At 33.0% G+C, this 25,619-nt stretch overlaps 1 protein-coding gene across 1 annotated transcript; it reads right to left on the reverse strand.

Annotated features, from left to right (window-relative positions):
• Nucleotides 1-18,993: 18,993 nt before the first annotated feature.
• Nucleotides 18,994-25,297, reverse strand: LOC107494180 (uncharacterized). Its single transcript, XM_016115216.1, has 5 exons — nucleotides 25,045-25,297; nucleotides 24,582-24,934; nucleotides 20,831-20,946; nucleotides 19,717-19,922; nucleotides 18,994-19,031 (listed from the first exon to the last, which is right to left on the reverse strand). The coding sequence occupies exons 1-5, from the start codon at nucleotides 25,295-25,297 to the stop codon at nucleotides 18,994-18,996; spliced, it is 966 nt and encodes a 321-aa protein (XP_015970702.1).
• Between the last annotated feature and the right edge of the window lie 322 nt (nucleotides 25,298-25,619).

A 25,619-nucleotide genomic window follows, 5' to 3' on the forward strand; every position in this document is an offset into this window, starting at 1 on the left:
TTACACCCTCAAAAACCAATAACCACATAATCAATACAATCTATTTCAACCAATCAACAACATCACAAATTCGATTCCTATCCTAAGGTCACTAGCCTAAGTTTTTACATTACATTACATTTTAGATACGAGAAACCGAAACCATACGTTGGCCGATTTTTCGATAAATCCGAAACACTTCCAATTCACCTTTTCTCAAGCTTCCAAGGCCTCAACACCGCACCAACAGATTTTTTAGCATGCAATTCTACTTCCAAGCTTCCAAAATCTCAATCAAGTTCCAAACTATATATATATATATATATATATTACCTAAGACAAATCATAGACACCCACACATATAAACTCAATACTAATCACATATACTCAATAAATTCACTATGGGTTGAGGATTCTTACGATACCCACGGACCAAAAAGGCAATATTAAGCATTTTTCTCAAGCTAATTAGACCATATAACATCAAAGAACTCAAAATCTCAACACCTTTACTCAATAATTTCGAAAATAAAGGGCTGGAAAATTGGAAAGAATTCGTAGCTTACCTCTTAAATAATCTTGTGGGCTTTGTAAAGCTCAACGCCACGGTCCCGTGGCCATAAACAATGTGGCGATCGGAGCTTCGGATCAAAAGTTATGTGGATTTGATTCTCTGTGTGTGTTAGGTTTTGGAAAGTGTTCTTCCCTCTCCTATGGCTGAGCTTCAGCGTGTTTAGAATACAAAATGGAGAGAGAAAGATCTGAACTCACTTTATTAAATGAGTGGGTTGGGCCCATGGGTTCGATTTGGACTCAGTTCGGCCCAATCTTGGGCCAAATTTTTTAAAATTGGTGTCAAAATTTATATTTTAATTAGCTCTATCATATTAAACATAAAAATCATATTTTTTATTTTCTAGAATAAATTTTAATTTATGAGTTAATTATATATTAATTATCTGGGTTTTACAATTTGAATTGCACATGTAGCCACCATGTGATTTGAATTCATTATCTATATCTCGGCAATTGCTTATAAATGATACATTTGGTTACTCGGTGATGTTTGTTTTTATGGTTTATTACCTTGTTTACCAAGTTTATACATTAAATTTTTACAATAGTGAAATTGGATTGTACACTCACCTAATGACATCTTTTTGAATTTGTCGAGTCTTCTGAACCATGCTTGCTATGTGATGAAATTCAACTTCTATATCTCTTTTACTAAGTAACATAGCATCCATGTTTCTTCACTTTTTGTCGACTAGGTAATGTGAGCAAATTTTAAAAGTGTTGCTGATTGATGTGTAAGTTCAATATTTTATTTTGTTCATTAAGTCCCTTTACACATTCTTTATGTGGTATTTTCACAAGGAGCATCTTCATGTCTACAATGATTAATTTTTGAAACTTCTAGCCTTGTATGTTGCCTTAATAATGATTGAAAAAATCAATAAGTTGAGAAGGGTTGATAGATATTTGGTTGCGATGGAACTCTTGAAGGGTGAAGAAATCTGAATTTTTGGGGAGATTCTATCAAAATTTTTATAAGATTTTGAGTGAAAATAAAAAATTACAATTATGTTTGGAAAGTTAGAATTATGTTCATGAGTTTTAGTGAATTTGAATCAATTGTTTAATTAGTACACTTTAAAATTTTACTTTTGCACCAATTCCCCATAAATTGTTGTTGTCTTTTATATCTATATTAAGAATGTTAGAGTGGGTGAATTTAACTGTGTGTTGACTGATGCTGTGGATTAAGATTCGTTGGATTTGTGGTAAAAATAATATGTACTGATTAGTGTTAATAATACGTTCTCTTTGTAGACATGACGACAGGTAGTAGAGGTAGACCGAGTGGGTCTCAGGGTAGTGGTAGAGGGAGGGTTTCCACCAAATCCCCTGTGACTATTCAATCATCGCTCTCTACCCCGACTATCACGTCGACCCCTTTGATGTCATAGGTGGTCCAGTAGACCAGCAATTCATCATGGACCCAAACCCGCACTACATGCCTCCTTCTGTTATGCCCCCTGCAGATCCAGCGGCAACAAACCATGCGATGGATGATTCCTCCAATTCCCACAATAGGATGCACCTCCACCACCGTCTGTCATCCGGCTGAGAAGTTGGCCTGATGGCATGCAGTCATGAGTTCAATTTTTAATGTTAAATTCGTTAATCTTAGGTTTACGTGTTGCTATGTGTTTGTTAATATCAGGTTTTATCTCTAACGGGTTTGCACCAAATCCTAATGCTTGCACACCAGAGATCTCCAAGGTTATTAAGTCTATGTACGACCACCCGTGGCTGACCTACCACAAATTCCAGCTTAGACCAGAGAGCAATGGTTTCAAAATTGGGCAGTAAGAACCTAATTTGGTTTGAATTAAATAACTGTATTCGAACTATATTTTATTCCGACTAACTAATGTTGGTGAATCACTTTGTGCAGTTGAAATTCATATAGGATACAGAACACAATCTCATGATCAAGAAGATCTACGACCACCGAACAGCCAAAGGACTTCAACAAATGATGAGCAACGTTCGTTAGGGGCAAGACCCCTAACAAAGTGGATCTGTCCAACTATCAAAAAGGAACTGGAGGCTTATTTTAGATATAATGAAGGGGTCAAGCGTTGCCGTTTGACGAACGTCGCTAACAGGGCTTCACCCAAGTTGTCAAAGTATATGGGTGGGTTGGCAACCTTCATGAAGATGAAGAGTAGACTAGTAAGAATTTATGGCAGATAAATTCGATGGTAATTTGGTGCCAAAACATGAGAAATGGCGCCAAAGTTACCGTGGAATTTATCCGATAGTAATTATCAACTCAGTCTCGACAATCTATTGGCAATAACAGCGGAAAATTCTCTGGTAATTAGCGTCGGATGAAAAAAATACACTGGTAAGCAAGGTTGCGAGAACCGGACCGGTCATCGAATCGGTCGAGTGACTAGTTTAATGGTTCAATGGTTCAACCAGAGTTAAACCGTGGTTGAACCAGTTTAAATCAATATAAAGTAAAATTATAAAAAACTCAGTACATACTTTTAAAATTTTTAATTCAATACTTTTTAAACTAATAAAATTTAAAATTTAACAATTTCACAAAATAAATTATCCATAATTTATCATTAAAAGGTCATAAACAACTTCAAATATCAAAGTTTATAACTAAAGAAAATCCAAACGTACATAAATGACAAACACAATATGTTTTGCAACCCAAAGAAACAACATTGAACAAATAATACTTCAACTAAACAAAAATACTACTCATCATAATTAAATTCAACATAATTAAACATAATGCGACATTCAAAAAACAATACTTCAATTTTTGAATTGAAGTTTAACCTCTTCAGTGACTTTGTTACATACTTTAGTTTGTCCAAGATTTTTTGCAAGATGATATTTCATCCTATATATCCCCCTTCCATTATAAGTATTCAAACAAAAGATACATGTATACTTCGCCTTGTGATTTTTGTCATACTTCACAGTGAAATATTCCCAAGTCGGGTTAGATTTTTCCCGAGAGAAACCTGTATGAGATTCTTGGACAGCATTATGTTGTGGTTGCTGATCATTTTGTAGTTGTTCCATCTAAATTTAGAATGACAGCAATCCAGATTCCAGACAAATATATCAATTTATACAATTCATACGGCATTCAACATAATTAAATTCAGCAATTCATCAGTTAATTCACCAAAACTCAATATAGCAGAATTCAATACAGCAGAATTGAACTTATATAGCAAAATTCAATATACCAAAATTCTAAATTCAAATTTTAGAATTCTAAAATTGAATTTACATCAAATTTATTCAAAATTACAGAACCTTTAATCCATATAATTAACAAAATAAAAAAGAATTTGAAAAACAGAACAAGAACTCAGAGGAAAAATTGAAAAACTCTGCATTTGCCATCTGAAGCTCTAAATTGAAATCTGCCCTAAATTTCTCACTGAATAAAAAATCAATTGAAAAATAAAAACCAAAAAACCTATGAACTCAATAACATCAGCAAGTCAACAACCCAGTGCATACAGATAAACAAAATTCAACAACTCAGCAACCCAAACCAAATAAACAAAATTCATTGAAAAACAAAGATGTTATGTTAGAGACTTAGAGTACTCACCACAAAAGAGCACGGCTAGATGACGACGACCAGATGCCCGACGACGACTAGATGATGCCAATGAGTCAATGACCAAGATGACAAGCCAACGGCCAGATGCCCGACGACGATCAGACGATGCCTGGTCCACGACGGTGACGCTTCCATCCGGCGTTTGTTGGAGGTGATGGTGGTGTTTGTTGGAGCCTTGGAGGTGACTGTCTTCAAAGAGGAAATTAGGGTTGTGACTTGGGACTCTTCGAAGAGGAGAAGGTGGCTCACTCAGAGTCGGCAGCGTTCAATTTCATTTCAGCCCCTTTTTCTTTTTCTTTTTTTAAGGCGTCAAAACGACGCCGTTTCCGTGGCTGGGTGGGAAAATCGGAGCTTGGTAAAACTCGACCGGTTCGGTCGGTTTTTTCATTGGTTTTTTACATGACGGTTTTGCAAGTGGATCGAACCGCTCAGTTGACCAGTTCCTAATTAACTCGGTTGAACCGATCGGTCCGGTCCGATTTTCAGAACCTTGTCGGTAAGCAATTTCCAGCAATGTTTATACAGTCCAGGATGACTGTGTCCGACAGTAAATTTATTATTGACGAATTTATTTGATAAATCCAACGATATTCAGTATTTTTCTTGTAGTGAGTAATACCTCTTTTATCAAATATAATACATGATCACTAATTGAATCCAACTAAATTAAATTATGTAATCTGATGGTAATAATGAAATTATAAAAAAATAAATTAAATCATTGTCTTTAATTATTTTTTAAACAAATTATTTTGTAATAATTTTTGTAGAAGACATCTTTTTTATTAATTAATTAATTAGTGTTAATAGTTCTTATGAAATTAAATAAGACTTAAATAAGTTTTAATTTTGTATAAAATATACATAATGTAACCAAAACCAAAAATATCATATTTTATTCAATTATATATAATTATATATTATATCAATAATAAATTATTATAAATAATTGTAGGATCAAAATTAAAAATTTAAACACTTTTGTAAAATTTTTTGTATATATGCAATACATGAAAAATAAAAAAAGTTAATAGATTTAAAAAATATTAATAATCTAGAATTTATGAACAAAAAACATAAAAATTATTTTAGGGACTAGTTTGATCCACGTTTTTCAATTCCAAGAGTTAAAATAAATCACGAATGAAAATTTAAAGTCCAATTTGAATAACTTATAATGAAACAAATCACTAATGCGTGGACAAATTATATTGTAATACATGACACTAAATTGACACGTAGCAAATTATGTTATGACACATAATACAATTGTCTACATCAACTTGTCACGTGTTACTAACAGATATTTTATCATTTTATTTTTACATACTCAGAACTTGTTTTGACATATGATATTGACGGTATACATTAGCATGCCACGTACAACATTAATGGAAAATCATTTGAGGAGGCTAATGTGAGTTATAAATTAAAATTTAAGGTCCAAATCGAGACAATTAAAATTTAAAGACCAATTTAAAACTCAAAATAAAATTCAGAAGTCAATTTAAGAGCAATTTCAGTGGGATACTTTTTGGATATCACTACTAACATCTATAGTACTAAACTTATTTAAAATTAAAATTTGCATTGGATACAATATCTAAAATGATACTAGTATCAGTCAGAAAAGATAGTATCATTTTAAACAAATATCAATTAAATATTGTCACTTATATAATTCATTAATGAACATTTGAATGTTGTTATTATAACGTGCTAACAAAAGTTCAATCACCCCAAATAATATGTACTTAGTTGTACTCTTGTATTTTATTATTCTATTTATTTATTATCTTATCAATTTGATAGAAAATGTTAGAACAAATAATTTTATAATCAAGATTATTCAAATTAAACCATAAAAAGTACGGTAATTTGCATAGATAAATTGAATGAAGAAAAAAAATATACACATATAAGTCATTTAATGTGAACTAGCTTAATTTGTAATTATAATTGATATATGTGTTACCGATAAATAGATTAGAAAATTAATAATTTTCTAATAGTCTCCCACTTGAGCTATACATGTATATTTTTCTGAGATAATTATATCTTATAAATTTTATGCGCACATCTGAATGTTATTTCCCTTATCACTTTAACAATTTGGTTAGTCTCATATATCAGTTATGCAATTACCGTAGCTTTTATCACATTGGTATTACGACTGAACCACGATGATCACCATAATAATATACTTAACGACATATATCAAATTTAGAGGAATAATATGAAAATTATATGTCAAGTGATCTCGTGCATGTCTATTTTCAGCCGGTCCAACTTTAAAACTTCATTGAAATCAAACACAAAATAGATATTGCAAAACAAATATTGCAAATATCATTAAATAACTCGTCAACTTAATTCTATAAAAAGGTAATTCAATATCTGTCATAGTTCATATAGCATAAAATAAACTCCCACTAAATCAAGGCATCACATATATTGACACCAATCTGGACAGTGTACTCATGAAAGACTGATGGATCAATTCTTTAGCTAACGGTTTTGCGAGCATATACTCTGTTTTTATATGTTCTATGAAAATATGTTTTTCTTGAACTTTCTCTTTGACAACTAAGAACTTGATGTCTATATGCTTCAATTTCATCGAGCTTTTATTGTTGTTGGAGTAAAGTAATATTCACTTATTGTCACAAAATATCTTCAATAGTCTTTCAATGTCATTGTCTACTATACTAAGCTTAGTGACAAAGTTTCGCAACCATATGCCATGTTTGGATGGCTCAAAGCAAGCGACGTACTCTGTCTCAATTGTTGAAGAAGTTACAAGAGTTTGTTTGTTAAACTTCCATGCAATACTTCTTCCAGTCAACACAAGATATAGCCTGAAGTAGAGCATCTACTATCTTGGCATCCTGCAAAATCGAAATCAAAGACCTAATGATTTTTCAATTTTCCAATCTCTGATAAGTAATCATGTAATCTTTTGTTCTCTTCAGATAATGCATTATGTGTTTAACAATTTTTCAATGATCCATGTCAAGATTGCTCAAGTATCTACCCAACACTCCCACTATGAACAATGTAGCGGGACGTGTTCACACTTGAACATACATTAAGCTCCCTAGTGCTGATGCATAAGGTTTATTACGCATTGTTGTCCTCTCAAGATCATTTTTTGGGTATTGTTTGGGACTAAACTTGTCTCATTTAGCCATTAATGTGTCCATTGGTCTACAATCTTTCATACCATATTTATTTAAAATATTTTTGATATAGTTCTTTTGTGATAATCCAAAAATTCCTTAATAGCGATATTTTAGTATCTCGATTCCTAATACAAAAGAAACATCACTAAGATCTTTCATCTCGAATTTGTTCAATAAAAATTTCTTAGTTTCATGCAACAAGTCTATATCATTATTGACAATTAGAATGTCATTAATATATAAGACCAAATATATGTATTACTTCCACTGAATTTGTGATATACACATTCATCTATAATATTTATCTCAAACTATATGAGGTAATGACTTGAAGAAACTTGTGATACCATTGACGAGAAGCTTGTTTGAGATCTTAGATGGATTTCTTTAACTTACAAACTATAAACTTTGAAATGCTTGTTAAAAAATTTTCTAGTTGTACCATATATGTCATTTTATCAATGACACCATTGAAAAACATTGTCTTTACATCCATCTGATGTAGTTCCAAATCAAAATGAGCTATTAATGCCATTATGGTTCTAAAAGAGTCTTTCGATGATACTGGAGAAAAAGTCTCTTTATAGTCTATGACTTTCTTTTGAGTAACGCCTTTAGCCACTAGACGAGCTTTATATCTTTCTGCATCATCCTTAAAATCTCTTTTGATTTTAAATATCCATTTACAACTAATTGTTTTCACAACTTCAGGTAATTTTATGAGATTTCAAAAGTCATTGTCTTTCATAAACTTTATCTCTTCATTCATGGCCTTAATCTACTTTTGCAAGTTAGAACTTTGCATGGCTTGGCCGAAATTGATTCGGTTTTTCTGCCAAACCAATGCCATCTTCATGTTCTTAGAGATAGATTATATATTCATCTGAAATTGTATTTCTCTTTTTTTGTTTTGTTGGATTTCCTTAATAGTACTTCTTGAGATTGTTTAGCTTGCTGTATGGATTGAGATTGAGGAGGATTCTTATTATTCTCTTGTACTATAACTGTGTCTTGAACAATAATAAATATGAAGACCTAATCATTGTCAGTTGTAGATCCTCATCAAAAGTAACATTCCTAATATTTTCTTTCTCCCAACTCAACATTCTCAAGAAATCTCACATTTTTCATTTCAAAAATAGATCTTGATGTAGGAATGTAAAATTTGTATTCCCGTGAATACTCAGCGTAACCAACAAAGTAGCAACTTATTATTCTTAAGTTCAGTTTTCTTTATGGCGGCCTATGGTCGTGCCTCAACTAAACATTTTCAAATGTGTAAATGCTTTATATTGGGCCTTTTGCCTATCTAAATTTCATAAGGGATTTTGTTAATTGTTTTGCTTGACACCCTATTAAGGATGTAAAGTGTGGTCTTTAAAACTTCTTCCCAAAGTGATTCAGGTAAGAAAGAATGACTAATCATACTTCTCAACGAGTTCTTAAAAGTTTGGTTTTTCACTCTACAACACCATCGATGTTAGGTTTGTCTGGCATGGTGTACTATGGAACAATACCACACTCTTAAAAAAAAGTGCAAAAGGACTTGGAACCATCATATTTTCTATAGTATTCACCACCACGATCAGATTTGACAACTTTATTTTTTTTTCAAATCGAAGTTCAACTTCAGCTTTGAAAGATTTGAAAACATCCAAAGCTTGAGATTTTTCATGAATTAAATATAGATACTCAAAACGAGAGTAATCATTTACAAATATAATAAAATACCATTGTCTATTTCAAAAGATAGTAGAAAATGGGCCACATATATCGGTATGTATCAACTCTAAGACATCTTTAGCTCTTTCAGCACCTAATTTCCTTTCATTTGATTAGTCCAAATGAGAAATAGAAACTAAAATTTCAACAAAACGACGATACATAAAATGTCTCAAATAAATCCAAGTAAAATTTAGTTGTAGAATATAATCTAAAGGTTCATATAACTTCTACTACAAGTATATTTACGTCTGTCACATAGATGTATCTTTTTAGAATCACTTGGCGATCGACTCCATAGACAATCCTGCATAGTAACATTTAAATGAGTAATAGCAGCATAATCTACCCACCAACTATCAGCTGGTGCATAACTTAAACTACTTTCAAAATAAACAAAAGTAAGAATCATACTTTTTTTGCACGCCAAGTGGTATATACAGTTCATCTACATGTGTCCTACTTTCTTACAAAAGAAACAGGTTGAGGCTTGATCTTGTTTCTTAGCTATTTTCTGCTGAGAAAGTGCATCTGCAGTAGTATCACACTTTTTTATATTGAGAAGATGAAACTATATGAGCACTTTCAGTCTTATCTAGTTGTAGTCTCTTTTTTTTCTTATATACAGTGAGATATAAGCTCATTTAGGGACTAAGTATTCTTCAGAGTGTTATAACTCACTTTAAATTGTCCAAAATGTACAAGAAAAGAGATCAAAATAAAATGCATGAGTAACTCCTCAGACAACTCTAACTTTAGTACTTTCAATTTGAAAACAAGATGAAACATTTTCATAATATACTCTCTTATATTTCCTTTACCTTTATACCTCATGGAGACAAGTTTGCTCAAAAGTTACTTGCCTTTGCTTTTTCATTCTTAGTGGAAAAAAATTTTAACATCTGTCAAGAACTTTTTGGCATCTTTATTCTCAGGAATTAAGCCTCGAAATGCTTCAGGTATGGAGCATATTCATAATCATGATACTTATTCGATTGAATCTCTTCAAGTTCTCCATTTTAACCTTATTGAGGTTTTCTGTAGTTAAAGTGGGTTTCTCCTCTCGAAGAGCTATATCTAAATCCATACAACCGAGGACAATTTCCACGATATCCTTCCAAACCTTAAAGTTTATACCATTTAGTATTAGAATACTACTAACTTGTGTAGAAATACTGGTAGCTGAAACCATAGCAATTGGATTAGAGCAAAAAATATATAGTAAACATTAGTTAAATAATGGCAAAAAGTCCATATTGAGATATGTAGAACAATATTATTTTCAATCTTTGGATAGAAAAATTATTTGTAAGTGATACTCTTATGGCAGTAATTAAATATTGTCAAAAATTTCAATCACATGCTAAGTATTTCTTCGGATTGACTAAATGCGTACATGAAAAACTTAAACTTTGCAACTTATTTATTACTGCATACATTTTTCATTAATTGGCCAAACAACAATTTTTCTTTGAGCCGATTATTGATCATATAATTAATAGAAAATAAACAAATGCAGACTATGCTTATTATTGGACCAAACAATAAATTTTTTTTAGCCGATTATTGTTCACATATATGATGAACATTAATTTATTCTTAATTCTCTATTATTCAAATATTATTAATGTGTATATATAACTTGAACAAATATAAATCTTCTTTTAGATTGATTAATATTCGCATATGTGACACACATAATAATTCTTATATATTAAAAAATTAATTAATTTTATATCAAATCAATAGCACATAAAAATTAAATTCAAGACAATCATGGTTTAATAATACTCTATTAATATTTTAGAATAAATAAATATTTATTTATTTATTATATCAAATTAATTCTACCAAAATAAATAAAAAAATATGGTCTTATACAAAATGTATACCCAGATTAATATATTTTAAAATCTAATGCCAAATTTATATATATGGTTGTTACCATTTTCCATTTACTTAACAAAATTAACCCATTAAATATTAGGAAAAGGGAGAATACAAATAGTACTGTATTAAACAATTAAAAAAATTTTGAAGACACGTAAGCGAAGTACATATTTCTTTTCCCTTAACAGCTAGCTTTTAAGGTGTGGTTTCCCACTTTCTTTATATTCGACAAGTGTTTATTCTGTTTGTATGACAAGTGGCACAATAAAAAAGTAAAGTAAAGTTCAAATTTTGAAACAAAGAAGAATTGATATTGAGCGCAATCTTTCTCCTTTTGGATCAAAATTTAAATGTGTATATCTGAACTATTTTGAAATCAGTGTTTGAGGAAACAAATTTAAATTCAGGATATTAAAATTCATTTCTTTCCTCGACTTTGTCTATCTCTCTTTCTGTTCTTTCTTTCTCGAAAGTGCTCTCTGTAATTGAGGCACAAACGGAGTGGTGGTTCAAAATACATAGAGATATCACCGGCAAGAAAGAAGAGGGAGCTCACTAGTGATGGAAGCAGTAACTAGCAGAGAAGGTAGAGTGGTGGTGGTCGGTGTAGCAGATGGCGGTAGAGGTTTCGAATAAGTCTTCGTCGAGTAGCAGAGATTCCGAATAACAAGCTAGTCATGGCTGTTGATGCAGCAACAAGGAGAAAGAACAGTGAGTGGTGTTGCTACCATCAATAAAGAAGGAGCAGCTAGCAGCAAGTTGTCGACACCAATGAAGAGCTTTGATATCCTATCGTCGGTTGTGTTTTTATAGATTTGAAAAATTATATTGCATTTTAGGAAATTTATGTAATCTAATTTTTTTTATTTAATTTTTTTTGCAGTGGTAGCAGGTAACTAAGAGCTAAAATCATGTCTAAGAAATTCACTGAATTTGTCTGGTGACAGACTGACAGTGAATATAGTTGTGAATGAACTAGACACATAACAAGTTTCAGATGGTGATCACGTTATTTTTGTCATTTGTAGATATGCATTTTTTCTAATATATAATAGGTAAAAGATTAATACTTGCCTTATTCATGCTCTTGATTAAATTGGTGAATGTTAGTTATCGTGGTTGTGGTGCATTTTGTTCATAAAATTGATTGCATCAATCCTGTAATACGTGTTTGGCCTTTTTTTGTTTAATAATTGAGTTGGATAAGGTACTACTTCTTTGAATCCTCTTAGACATTTATAAATCTAGAATTGGATTCCATTGTTTTCTTGAAAATCGATATGCAAATTCCATTCTCTTCTCCTCTAAATACACCATGTTAAATGGTGAAGTTGAAATGGCAATATGCTAATTATTGAAAGTTGTTGTCTCTTTTATTTGTGTGATTTACTTAGAAATAATAGGTTTATGTATTCTACTTTTTTACTTTTCTGTTTTTCATATCTATTTCTTTATTTTTAAATTTTTTGCATTTTGATTTCTTTAAATTTGTTTTCAGATTCACATTGTACTTCTCATAAGTGGACAAGGAAAGTGAGGCTCAAAAAGTGGTACTTCCTATACTCTCAAAAAAAATATCTAAGATAAATACTTACTTGCAGCGATGAGTTGTGAGTTGTGTTGCTCCCGTCATTCAAGAAGGAACAGCTAGCGGCAAGTTGACTATACCGATGAAGAGAACGCAGAGATCTGAGATCCTGTTGTCCGCCATGTTGCAGAGGGTAATTTACATTTTAAAGGTTAGAAAACAAATAAAACTTATGAAGTGTTTCTTTGACCATTAAACTTCATAAAAAATTGGATTTCAAAGATTTGAAAAACAAAAACACATTTCTTGAAAGGATATCATATGTGAATGATTCTCAGAAGAAGGGTTTGATTTGAAAGGATATCATGTGTGTATGATTCTATTTTTATTTTTAAATTTTCTTGCTTTTTTTTATTTTTTAAATTTATTTTCAAATTCACTATGTGCTTCTCATAAATAGAATAAGAAAAGTGTACTGGATGGAGTGAGGGCAATAATTTCAGTAAAGAAAATCCTATTAGTGGAGAGAACATTGAAGCAAAGACGTTATTTGGCATTGAACCTTTATTTGTTGAAGAGATTGCTTTTGTGGTAAGTTTATTACTTTTTTAAATCAACAATGTGTGAGCTTCTTTTTCAATTCTTTGAACATTAATACATTAGAAATTTCATTTTTATCATTGTATAATTTCTGTAGGTTGCAAATAGTCAGATTTTGTATATTCAATTTATGGAAATTATTTCTTTGAAAGATCTAGCATTTTTTAAGTTCCTCCATTTCTTTATCCAGAACATATTGGTGATGTATCGCAAGGAATGACGGCAGATCACAAGATTATTTTTAAAGATGTACAATTCAAATTTTCTGATCTATGAATGTTGAAAGAGTTAGATTAATTTCATTATCATCTTCATTTAAAATTAGATGTATCATTAAGATAATTGCATTATAATTTACTCTTCAAAGTGAGGATCATATATAAAGTAGTACTCCCCATACTCTAAAAAAAACATCTAAGAGAAACACTTATCTTAAGGTATTTCTTTTTTTATTTCCTCTGCACTGCACCACTTCAGTTTATATCTAAATCTTAATTTAAAAGAATTAAAAAAAGAATCTCCAACTAAGTAGTTCTTTTTTTTCCTTTATACATGTATGCATATGCAATGAATTAATTACATATTGGTGTTTGCAAAGAATCAACTATTAATAGGTTTTGCAAAGTTATCATAAAGCATTCCACTAAGCAATAATATTGGTGTTTCTTAAGGTCCTTTAATGCTTTGCTTTAATAAGCAATCCATGAAACTACTTAGTTTGAAAAGTTTGACTAAAGAAAATTCATACACGTTCCTGTTATTCAATCTAAAATTTTGATTTTATAGCTTCTTTTTTTTAGATTTATACATGATAGGGTTATGGGAACTTCATGATGATTTGGAGAAGGCTTTTATCTTTGTTTGACTAAGTGATTTAGTGTGTTTGTTGTTGTTTAAAGTTCTTGTTGTTGGGTGCAGTCCCATCTTTAAAGATGTATTTGACAAGTGTATAGACTAACTGATCAATAAGTATTTAGTTTAAATGTATGACAAGTTTCCAGTTTTGATATCAAAATGTTCAGATAATATTCATTGAGCGGTAAGTTTCAACCAAAAAATTTTTGAATTCCAAATCTATGGTTTAAATATCTCTTTTGCCCATATTTTTTTTCTTTCTTAGTTCACAAATCACAATAGAATTGGAGAATCAGAGCGTGTTCCTCAATTCTGACTCAGTAGTTGACTCTAGCATTGTGCCCGTTGGTTACTAATGAAATCAAGAGCATGTATAAGTGTTTCTTCTCATTTCCATGGCGTGATTCTCTGTAGCACCTACAAATGTGACTGTCATGTAGTTTTTGTTGACTGATATAAAGATAATTTTTTTGGCAAAAAGAACTCTTTGGCTACTACACTATGAGGAAGTTCCAGTAAGTATAAATGAATTATATCGAAACTACTTTGGTAAGAATAATTTCTTGAGATGGAGACTAATTATGTGCTTTTATGTATTTAATTTTAGAAAAAACAGGTTGAAGGAAATCTTTTCTCATTGGGGTTGTCTCTATAGTTCCTTTAAAGGAAAAAGGTTAGCTTACTAATTATTCTAATTAATAACAATTCAGTGCAATATAACATAAGATTATCAAAATTTTGAGTTATTCTCAAAGTTCATAATTTTGTGACGATATGGAAGTAAGCTAAGATTCATCTGTTGGTCAAATTATCTCATCATAATTCAAATATTTGGTGCATTGCGTGAATTAAAGGTATTAAAATTGAATACTAATCAACAATTTTTGTAAACATGAAAATTGAAAACCAAATTAATTTTATTTAAATTCCAGAGATGAATCTTATTTAACTATATATGTAAATTATGATCATTCTTCCATGCTACATATGGTTATGAGTTATGACCATTCTTATTAAATTATATATGTAAATTATGATCATTCTTGCATATGTGAATTTGGAAGACAAATATATAGACTATCAAATGAAATTTTATTTTGATTGGGTACATTCAAAATTTCAGATTCGGAGGTTGTTATATAAAGGGATCTTGCATCTTAGCTCTTCAAAAAAAAAAAAAAGAGATCAATTTGTTTACTTATTTTCTTTTTTTAATGAGTCATCCTTAGTTTGATTTTAATTGCCCTCTTAGATGTCTTGAGTTGTAGGATTTTCCAATTATGCATTTAAACTTTCATTATCAACTATATATACTTAAAAAGTGCAATTTGGGATGAATAGAAAACTATTACCACTAATCCTTTTATTTTTATTTTCCCGATAATAGATGGATAATACTTGATTTTTTATTAGAGAATATATGTGGATTTTGATTCAAAGTGTGAGAAAATTGTGGTCGCAATATAGGAGGAACTAGAAGGATAAAGATAAATGATAAACATGTCACAAAATGTAAGAATGTGTTTTATATAGTTCTATTTTGTGGTAGCATTACAGCAGTATTCTACAACTGTAGCTTCTCTTTTGTAATCTCAATGCCATACTTTATGAATTCAGGTCGTGGATGCTTCAAATGTGATTTTGCAAATCATATTGCCAAGGAGAGTAGTAATAGGTTTTCAATGAAATAACGTGCAAAAATTTGTCACAAAATACAGATAACATCAAATTTGTACATACATTGTATATTCCTATCTAATATTTTGGTTCCATGATTATGTTTACTCAAATAAGTGACAAACTTCATGGTGTGGATGTGATGGTTTTTGATAGAGAAATAAATTCTCAATACTAAATCTTTTTAATTGTTTGTTATTATTTTTACTCATAAATTATTCTTTATTAGAGTAGTTATTTTTATTTTTGTTGAATGCATTTTTAATTAGGGCCAATGGAAATGATTCGCAGAATTTTTTTTGTTGAAAAAATACTTAAAAGATGATTGATACTAAAAAATTATTTACAAATTAAATACACAATTCGTGCTTAGCCATAGACTTGGGTTAAATATACATATAATTTTGTAAACAAATTATAACAAATAGATTAAATACACGATCTGTGATTAACTATACACTAGGGGTCTAATTATTATAACAAAATGCCACTTGGTTAGTATTTGTTGTTTGTGTAACTATATTTAAACAAATAAACATAATAGTTTTTATATTTAAGTAGAATTTATTTATATCGGCAAGATTATTTGACTTCTAAAAAAGAGATGGTGTAACAATCTTATACATTGTACAATAAATTTGTTAACAAAAGTAGTTTTTCAAATTAAAAGTAATAATTATTAGTATAAATAGACATATTTAATAAATTTTTACCATAGATCAATATTTAGCCTGCGCGTAGTGCAGATTTTACACTAGTAATATATATAAATGGCTAACATGACCATACAAACATACACAAAAAATTGTAACCCAAACGGTATCGACATTAAAAAGGATTATATTTTTAGAAACCAAATTTAGCTTATATGTGTCTAAATGGCACATATAATAAATTTATTATTAATAAAAAGTTTTTATTATAAATATAAAAATTTAAATTTTTAATATATTTATTTTGTCTTTATTAAACAAAAATATTTAAAATTTGTTATTAATAATAAACTTATTATATATCTTAAGACATGTGTTAATTAAAAATCCTTAGAAAAATATCCTGTATGACAGACGAAAAGTGCAGAATACAATATTCCGTGTACGAACAGTTTGTCTATAAAAAGTTTGTCTTCTAATGAATGGTGAAATATGAAAGGATGATAATGACTATGTTAAGCAATGTGATTTGTTTCATTTGACCAGCTCATAAAGAAAGGCATTTGATCGTCGCTAAAAAATGATCGAGTTATCCAATTCTTCATTCGTTAACACTAATGGTAAATCACATTATTTTTTTGCGGAATTTCTTTTTTTTAACACTCACTTGAATAACGTTTTGTTTGGTGTTTCATTGAGCAATTAAATTTAGCTTTTAATTGTAACACTATACCACACAGAGTTTTACGCTTAAATCGTAAAACAGAGGAGGTGTGGTATTACGACCTCTAAAATAAAATATATATACGTATAGTAATTGAAAGAATATAATATTCGATGAGTCTTAAAAGATAGTTAAAGCAAAATCGTGAAATTAAAAGCACAACACTCAGGAATAATGTTTACTTGCATACGAAGAAAGTATAGGTATATATATAGACAAAGAGAATAGAAGGTCAATGATACAAAATATTCAAGCCCCGAACTCAGCCTGTGAAGCTAAGGCTGGCTGGAGAAAATTTACATACATACATATAAATTTCAAGTCATAAAGTACTCAAAATAACCCTAGTTCTCCATCAAAAGCCTCTACGAGATACAAGAGCTAAGCAAAATAAGGAGAAGTCTATACAATATATATATATATATATAAATATCCGTATGGAATGAGAACCGGAGGATCAGCTCGATAAAGGTACCACATACATAAAATATACAGTCCCGGAAAAGTCGGAGGCAATCCTAGAACTCCGACGCTCATAAAACATAAGGATTTTAAACAGAAACCATAAGCAGGGTGGTTCTCTAAGGTTCTTAAACTTAACCAAACTCTAGCTAAATCCCTCCAAAATCCTTCTCCTTCCTCCAAAATCTTCCAAAACACCAATAGAGTCACACAAACAAGGCAAACATAATTAGAGTACAGTTAATACATGTAACAAGTATAACAAATAGCATATTGATTCACATAGGCAAATTTAATTAATGCACAAGCAAACAAAACAAGCATATGCATATGATGTATGCCTGCCCTATGGCTAATGAGTCTCATCTGTCGGTTATAAAGCCAACTCGACATGTCTGGCTGCCAAACCTTGGACAGTCTCCCATGCGCATATCCCCAAGAGTCTATGCATAGCTTTTTCTCATTCATAAATAAATTCTGCTCATTGGGAGATTTCCGGGGCGTTAATCTCTTATAGCTTAATCTCTTCACTATATCAAAACTAATATATAGGGTCGTAAAGAGTAAAAATAGAGGTTTAGAGGTTTAAAATTATGTTCAAAACACAAAAAATCAATTTGATGAAAAATAGGCCCCGCGGATGTGGTATTTTTCCCAACTCATGTACGTAACCCTTGTCCGCGTACGCGAGTGCCCCTCACGTACGCGGCACTTGCCTGCGTGCGCGAGTGCACCAAACTGAAGCAAATGGCACGTACACAACCATGAGCCTGCATATGCGTCGCCTTCATTTTCCTGAAAAAGCTGTTAAAGTGCAGATTTCACATTTTACATCTCCAACTTCCGACGCGCATAACTCTTTTGTTAAAAATTGTTTTTCATCTATTCTTCAAACGGTGTAAACTTCACGGACCCAACTTTCATATAAAATAAGTTTAGAAAAGTTTGAGGGTTCGAAAGCAAAATTATGACCCGCCGAAGTTCGGCCAAAAATTCAATTTTTACAAAAACTTCTCCAACCTCTATTTTACCAAACCTAACTCATTTTTAACATTCCAAACTTGCAAACAATATCAAGACATACCAAATCATACATCATCATTCCACATTCATATTATGACACCCTTATATATAAATTCATCAAGTCTAACATCAATAAACTTAACACCCACAATTCACCATTTGTCAGATTCAATCCCAAGAATTACAAAATCAACGCAACCTCAAATTCAAACATTAACATATTACCATTATTCATTCAATTAATCATTTTATCAATTATCAACCATAAGTATCAACACCAATCCAATTCCCATAGTAATCCAACATTTCTCATCAATCCTACTGCATATTCAACATAATCATACATTCCAACCTATCCTATGGTCATCTAGCCTATATTTTCACAAGACATTATATATTACATACGAGAAACCAAAACTATACCTTGGATGATTTCTGTATACGCCAAAGACACCTCAATTACTCATGACCATAAGCCTCCACCACCAAAATTCAGCAACCAAGGTTCACTTCCAAGCTTTTAATCACCTCAAATATTGTTCTGCAATCACATATTCACTATCTAATATACATTATCACAAACATATACACAAACTTAATACTTAACCAAAATTAATCAAGATATTCACTAGTGTTTGTGATTTTTCACCTTACTGACGGAAAATTGGGTCAAAACCCGGCAAGCCCCTAAGTTAGCTTGATCCTAAACATCAAAACCAACAAAATTTCAACACCCAAATCGTAGGATTTTTGAAATTGGGGGAGGAGAGAATCAAAAATAAAAAATGACTTCTTTACCTAATTAAGTATTGGACTTTGTAGAGCTCGACGTTGCGGTCGCGTGGGCACAAACGGTGCGGCGATCGAAGCTCGGAGTTGAAAGATACGTGGATTTGAATTGAAAATAAGGGTTTGTAATGTTTGAGTGTTTTTCCTCTTCTTGCTGAATTCTTTAGTGTTTTTGCATGAAGAAGGAGAGAGAATGAGCTGAAGCTCATTTTATTTGTGGGTTGGATTGGACCCAGTTTGATCGGTTTGTCCCAAATGGGCCAATCTTAGGCCAAATTCTTTAAAATTAGTGTCAAAATTCGTATTTTAATTAATCCTTCCTTATTATACTATAAAATTTCATTTTCTAATTTCTTTAATTAGTATTTAATTTATTGGATAATTATTCGTTAATTACATGGCGTTTACATCCTGCCTACCTAAATTAGAATTTTGCCCAAAAATTCAAATTTGGTTACCTGAGAACAAGTGTGGATAGTCATTTCGCATTTTAGATTCAAGTTTCCACGTGTGTTCTTTGATTCCATCCCAATTCCAAGCAACTTTCACCAGTGAAACCTCTTTGTCACGCAACCGTTTAATGCTGGTGTCATCAATTCTAACTGGGGTTACTTGCAGTGTCAAATCTTCTCTTACTTGAACCGATTCGGGTTCCAGAATATGACTGGCATCAGGAGTATACTTTCAAAGCTGTGACACATGAGACACATCGTGCAGGTTTGAAAAATGGGGCGGTAAGGCAATTCTGTAGGCTACCGGTCCAATCCTTTTCAAAATTTGAAATGGACCGATATAATGAGTTTTTAGTTTCTTTGTTTTGATCGCTTTACCCACTTCGGTTGTTGGTGTGACCTTTAAGAACACATGCTCCCCTTTCTCAAACTCTAAAGGCTTTCTCCTTTGATCGGCGTAGCTTTTTTTATGACTTTGAGCAACAAGCATTCGGCTTCAAATTTTCTTGATCTGTTCGATAGTTTTAACTATCATTTCAGGGCCTAACAAGCTTGTTTCCCCAGCTTCATACTAGCATAGAGGAGATTGTCACTTTCTCCAATACAGAGCCTCATACAGAGCCATTCTAATGCTCGCATAGTAGCCATTATTATACGCAAACTCCACCAGCGGCATATACCGATCCAAGCTCACCGACTGGTCCAAAACACAATTCCTCAGCATATTCTCTAGGGTTTGGATTGTCATCTCTAATTAGCCATTGGTTTGAGGTCAGTACACCATACTTAAGCTTAACTGAGTTTCAAATGCCCGTTGGAAGGCTCCCCAGAATCTAGATGTGAAACGTGGATCTCTATTGGAGATTATGGTGGTAGCCACGCCATGCAACCTCATAATTTCCTTGATGTACAAACATGCTAGCTCTTCTAAGGTACAATTCATCCGAATGGGTAAAAAGTGAGTTGACTTTGTCAGCCGATCCACAATCATCCAGACAGTATCAAATCCAGCTCGAGTTCTTAGCAAACCCAACACAAAATCCATTACGATGCCCTCCCATTTTTATTGTAGAATTTCTAAAGGCTGAGGGTTCTAGGTGGTCTGATGCTCAATTTTGACCTTTTGACAGTTAAGCATTTAGATACATAGGACGCCACATCGGTTTTCATTCCTGGAGCGACATCCCAACTCCGTTGTGCTAGGAACTCCAAATGCCTAGCGAGGTGCCTCTCGACCTGTATTTGAAAAACACAAATATCCATATCGAATGAGAACCAAACATTCTCAACATGGTAAAGGTACCACATACATAAGATATAAGGTCTCGAAAAAGTCATAGGCGATCTTAGAACTCCGACACCCATATTATAAAACATAAGGATTTTAAACAGAAACCATAAGCAGGGTGGTTCTCTAAGGTTCTTAAACTTAACCAAAATCTAACTAAACCCCTCCAAAATCATTCTCCTTCCTCCAAAATCCTCCAAAACACCAATAGAGTCACTGATGAGCGGATATTTTATACACTTTTTAGTATTATTTTCTTAATGTTTTGGTTATGTTTTGTTAAGTTTTATCAAGTTCTAGCATGTTTTAGTGCAAAAATTACTATTTGGATGCTACTTTGAGATTTTGTGATTTTTCTATGATTTTAGGTGATTTTTGGGTGATTCTGACAAGTTTTAGGAAAGTCTTATTCAAAGACAAAGAAAGGGTTGCAGATGTTGTCAGATTCTGACCTCCGTGCATTCAAACGAGAATTTCTGGAGCTATAGAAGTCCAAATGACGCATTCAGAATGGCTTTGGAAAGATAACATTCAGGGCTTTCCAGCAATATATAATAGTTCATACTTATCTTTGGAAATGATGGCCCAAAACGGGCGTTAAATGCCCTACTGACCCCTTGCCTAGCGTTTGGATGCCCTAGAAGGACCAAGATGGCATTTAGACGCCCAAAAGGGAGCAAGCTTGGTGTCCAACGCCCCAACAGAAGTCCTAGCACGTGGAATCACCCCATGCTCAACCCAAACACTCACCAAGTGGGCCCAAAAAGTAGATTTTTGCACCAGGAGTCCAGTTTATCTTATTTTTTTAATCCTTAGTCATTAGAATAGTATATATAGACAAAAGTTCACCCTTTATTAGAGACTTTTGCCCTTTTGCACGTTTTACCATTATCTTTCTATAAGCTATGAGCAACTAAACCTCCTAAGTTAGGGTTAGGAGCTCTGCTGATTTTGATGGATTAATAATATTACTATTTCTATTTAATTACATGTTTGATTCTATTCTCTTATGCATTCTCATTCTTAATCTCATGAATTGAGGATGAACCGTGACATTCATCCTTGTTCTACATGGGTTCCGTGTGAGTCGTGACCCGGATAGCATTGAACCACAGCTAGAGAGTTCATTGCGGATTCCAAGAGAGTACCTGGGCAACTTTTGATACGTGACATGAAATCCCATTGACCGTGGGTTACTGAGGTCTCTGTGGCGCTAAGACTAGAGTCAGAAAAGTAGCACTCTCTGATCTGGAAGATTTGACCTTGTGTGTGGCATTTTGAGTAGGATCGCAAAGGGGAGTGGATTGCTTAGAGTTTCATCTTCGGCTACAGTGAGAAGCCATGAGTCAACTTTATGAGAGGACATGAGTTACTCGGATATGGTGGACTACCGTGGTTTAGAAGAGATTAACTTGATGAGAGGACATGAGTTAGTCACTTATGGCTGCCATTGAATGAATCATTCGTTATTGAAGTAGATAGTAAGAAAAGTTAATTCGGAAAGAAATAGCATCTCCAAAGCCTTAACTGAATCTTTATCACTGTTTTCACCTCAATCTGGTATTTCGTTCTTTATTATTTTGTTTATGCGTTTAATTACACAACCATCTTTTCTAATCGCCTGACTAAATTTTACAAGATAGCCATTTCTTGCTCAATCCGACAATCTCCATGGGATTCGACCTTTATTCACCTGAGGTATTACTTGGATGACCCGGTACACTTGCCGGTTCAGTTGTGCGGAATTAAATTCCGCGCACCCGTCACACAGACAAACAAAACAGACAAGGCGAACACAATTAGAGTACAGTTAATTTAGGTAACAAGTATAACAAATAGCATATTGATTCATATAGGCAAATCCAATTAATGCACTAGCAAACAAAACAAGCATATGAATATGATGTATGCCTGCTCTATGGCTAATGAGTCTCATCTGTCGGTTATAAAGCCAACCCGACATGTCCAGCTGCTAAACCTCATACAGTCCCCCGTGCGCGCATCCCCAAGAGTCTATGCATAACTTTTTCTCATTCATAAATAAATTATGCTCATTGGGGGAATTTCCGGGGCGTTAAAGTGTCCAGCCACATCTTATGACGTAGGGTCAACAGAGTATCGAGTTTTGACCTAGAGCACATGGTGGCAAGCCACTGCATCTTACCCAAGGAAACTTGTATCTCAGATGAAGAAGTGCATAAGCCACATTCACATTCATATTTATTCATTCATATTCATCATGGCCTGCCAAATCATCATTCATTTTCATTCATTCAATTTCATTAAGGCCAAATACCTTATACATACCCCTTTTCTGCACTTTCCATTCATATTTCATCATGTTCGAAGCTTTTTTCACCTCCAAGTTACCCCATTCTTATAGCTTAATCTCTTCACTTTACTCAAAACTAATATTTAGGGTCTAAAAGAGTAAATATAGAGGTTTAGAGATTTAAAATCATGTTTAAAATACAAAAACTTAATTTGTTGAAAAACAGGGCCCCGCGTACGCGAACTATGTCACGCATACGTAGATGTGGTATTTTTTCCAACTCGCATACGCACCCAGTCACTGACGCCGGTCTTCCCCGTTCTATTACCGCCTCAACCTTTGAAGAATCCACTACTATTCCTCCTCTACTCACCACACATCCAGGAATTTAACTTCTTCCTTCCAGAATTCACACTTCGACAACTTTGCATACAACTTTCACTCCTTCTGGATTTGCAACTCAATCTTCAGATGCTTTTCACATTCTTTCACCGTCTTTGAGTAAACCAGGATGTCATCTATGAACACCACCACAAACTTATCCAAAAAGTGACAAAATATATTGTTCATGTAATCCATGAACACAACAGGCGCGTTTGTCAACCTAAAGAAGATCACTGCTTATTCATAGTGACCATAGCATGTTCTAAATGCCATTTTCCGAATATCATCCTCCTTTACTCTTATCTGATGCTAACCTAACCTCAAATCGATCTTCGAAAACATCCTAGATCCTTGCAATTGATCCATTAAGTCATCGATCCTCGGCAATGGGTACTTATTCTTCACCGTCACTTTATTTAACTGTCAGTATTCCACACAGAGTCGCATTCCTCCATCTTTCTTCTTCACCAATAAAACTGGCACTCCCTACGGAGATACACTTGGTCGAATGAACCTCTTACTCAGAAGCTCTTCCAATCGAGTCTTAAGTTTAGCCAGCTCTATCGGAGCCATTCTGTACGACGCAATTGATACTGGGCCGGCTCCCAACACCAAGTCTTTCACAAATTCAATTTTTCTTTAAGGTGGAAATTCGAGAATGTCTTCAAGAAACACTTTAGGAAACTCCTTAACTAGCAAAATTCAGTCTAACTTCTGCTCATCGCCCGACGCATTCGAAGCTAAAAGTATATAACCCTGACACTCTTCCCCACTACAGTTCACCATTACAGAATTCAGGTAATAACTCTTAGCTACAACTGCTCCTCCTTTTCCTTCCGACATAAAGCGAATTGATCGCTCAAAGTAATCTAACAACACTTGGTTCTTTGACAACCAATCAAACCCCAAAATCATCTACAACCTAACCATCGGCAAACAAATTAAGTCATGAACAAAAGATCTATCCTCAATCTTGAAAGGTATTTGCCTACAACCTAATCTAGTCACAACTATCTGAGATAGGGTATGCGCATGCAAATCGAAAGCTAAGTGCGAGATTTTTAACCCTAGTTCAGCAGCCTTATCAAATGTAATGAATGAATGTGATGATCCCGTATCATACAATGTAACCAACACTTTGTCACTAATAAAACATTTATCTCTCATCAAAGGATCTGACTTAGCAACATCATTGGCATTCACAGCAAACACTTGGTCTTGTTGTTGGTTCCAACGCACATTCAAATTCCTTCCATAAAGGCAATCCTTTGTAATATGTCCTGGCAATCCACAAGTAAAATAGCCACGTATATCCAGCTTGCACGAATCAAAGGATGAAAAGATCTACAACGGTCAAAAATTAAGTCTGGAGAAGTCTTACCCTGTTTACCTCTTTCCTTCGCCTGGTGATACTGATCGTAGTTAGTCCTCTTAAAGTTTCCTTGACCTTGAGGGTGTTGAGGGGCGTGTCCACATCTTTTGAAGTTTTGACCCCTAGACTGGAAATATTTTCCACGGCCTCTGTTGTTGCCTCCACGAGTATCCCTTGCCAATGCTACCTTCTTAGCATAATCTTCAATAACCCTTGCCTTGTTCACTAACTCAGAAAACCTCTGAATCTCCAACGGAGCCACAACACACATAATGTTCTCCCTAAGACCTCCTTGGTACTTTATGCACTTCCAACCCTCATAGGACACAGGGGTACCCTGACATACCCTTGAGAACCTACAGAGTTCTCAAACTTATTGGTATACTCAGCTACAGACATTGACCCTTGCTTCAGTTGCATGAGTTTCAACTCTCCAGCCTCCCTCACTGACTCTGGAAAATATCTTGTAGAAAGCGGTCCGAAATAACTCCCATGGAATGTCCGCATTCTGAATTATCGGAGACATGCTAAGTTTGCAGGGCATGCTCCATGGATTGGAACTAATTATCTATTTTAGTAGGATTTGTTGTTCC

This window comes from Arachis duranensis, chromosome 6 (assembly GCF_000817695.3).
Source record: "Arachis duranensis cultivar V14167 chromosome 6, aradu.V14167.gnm2.J7QH, whole genome shotgun sequence".
Lineage (NCBI taxonomy): Eukaryota > Viridiplantae > Streptophyta > Magnoliopsida > Fabales > Fabaceae > Arachis > Arachis duranensis.

Bases quoted from the DNA above. Each gene is read 5' to 3' on its own strand.
- LOC107494180 (XM_016115216.1), bottom strand. From the start codon at position 25,297: ATGTGTGTTGTGGCTCCGTTGGAGATTCAGAGGTTTTCTGAGTTAGTG. The intron at 24,935-25,044 runs GTAAACAGGGTA...GTGGATTGCCAG, and splicing joins TCACCAGGCGAAGGAAAGAG to GACATATTACAAAGGATTGC. The intron at 19,923-20,830 runs GTCAAAATTGAG...TCCTGATGCCAG, and splicing joins AAATGCTTAACTGTCAAAAG to TCATATTCTGGAACCCGAAT.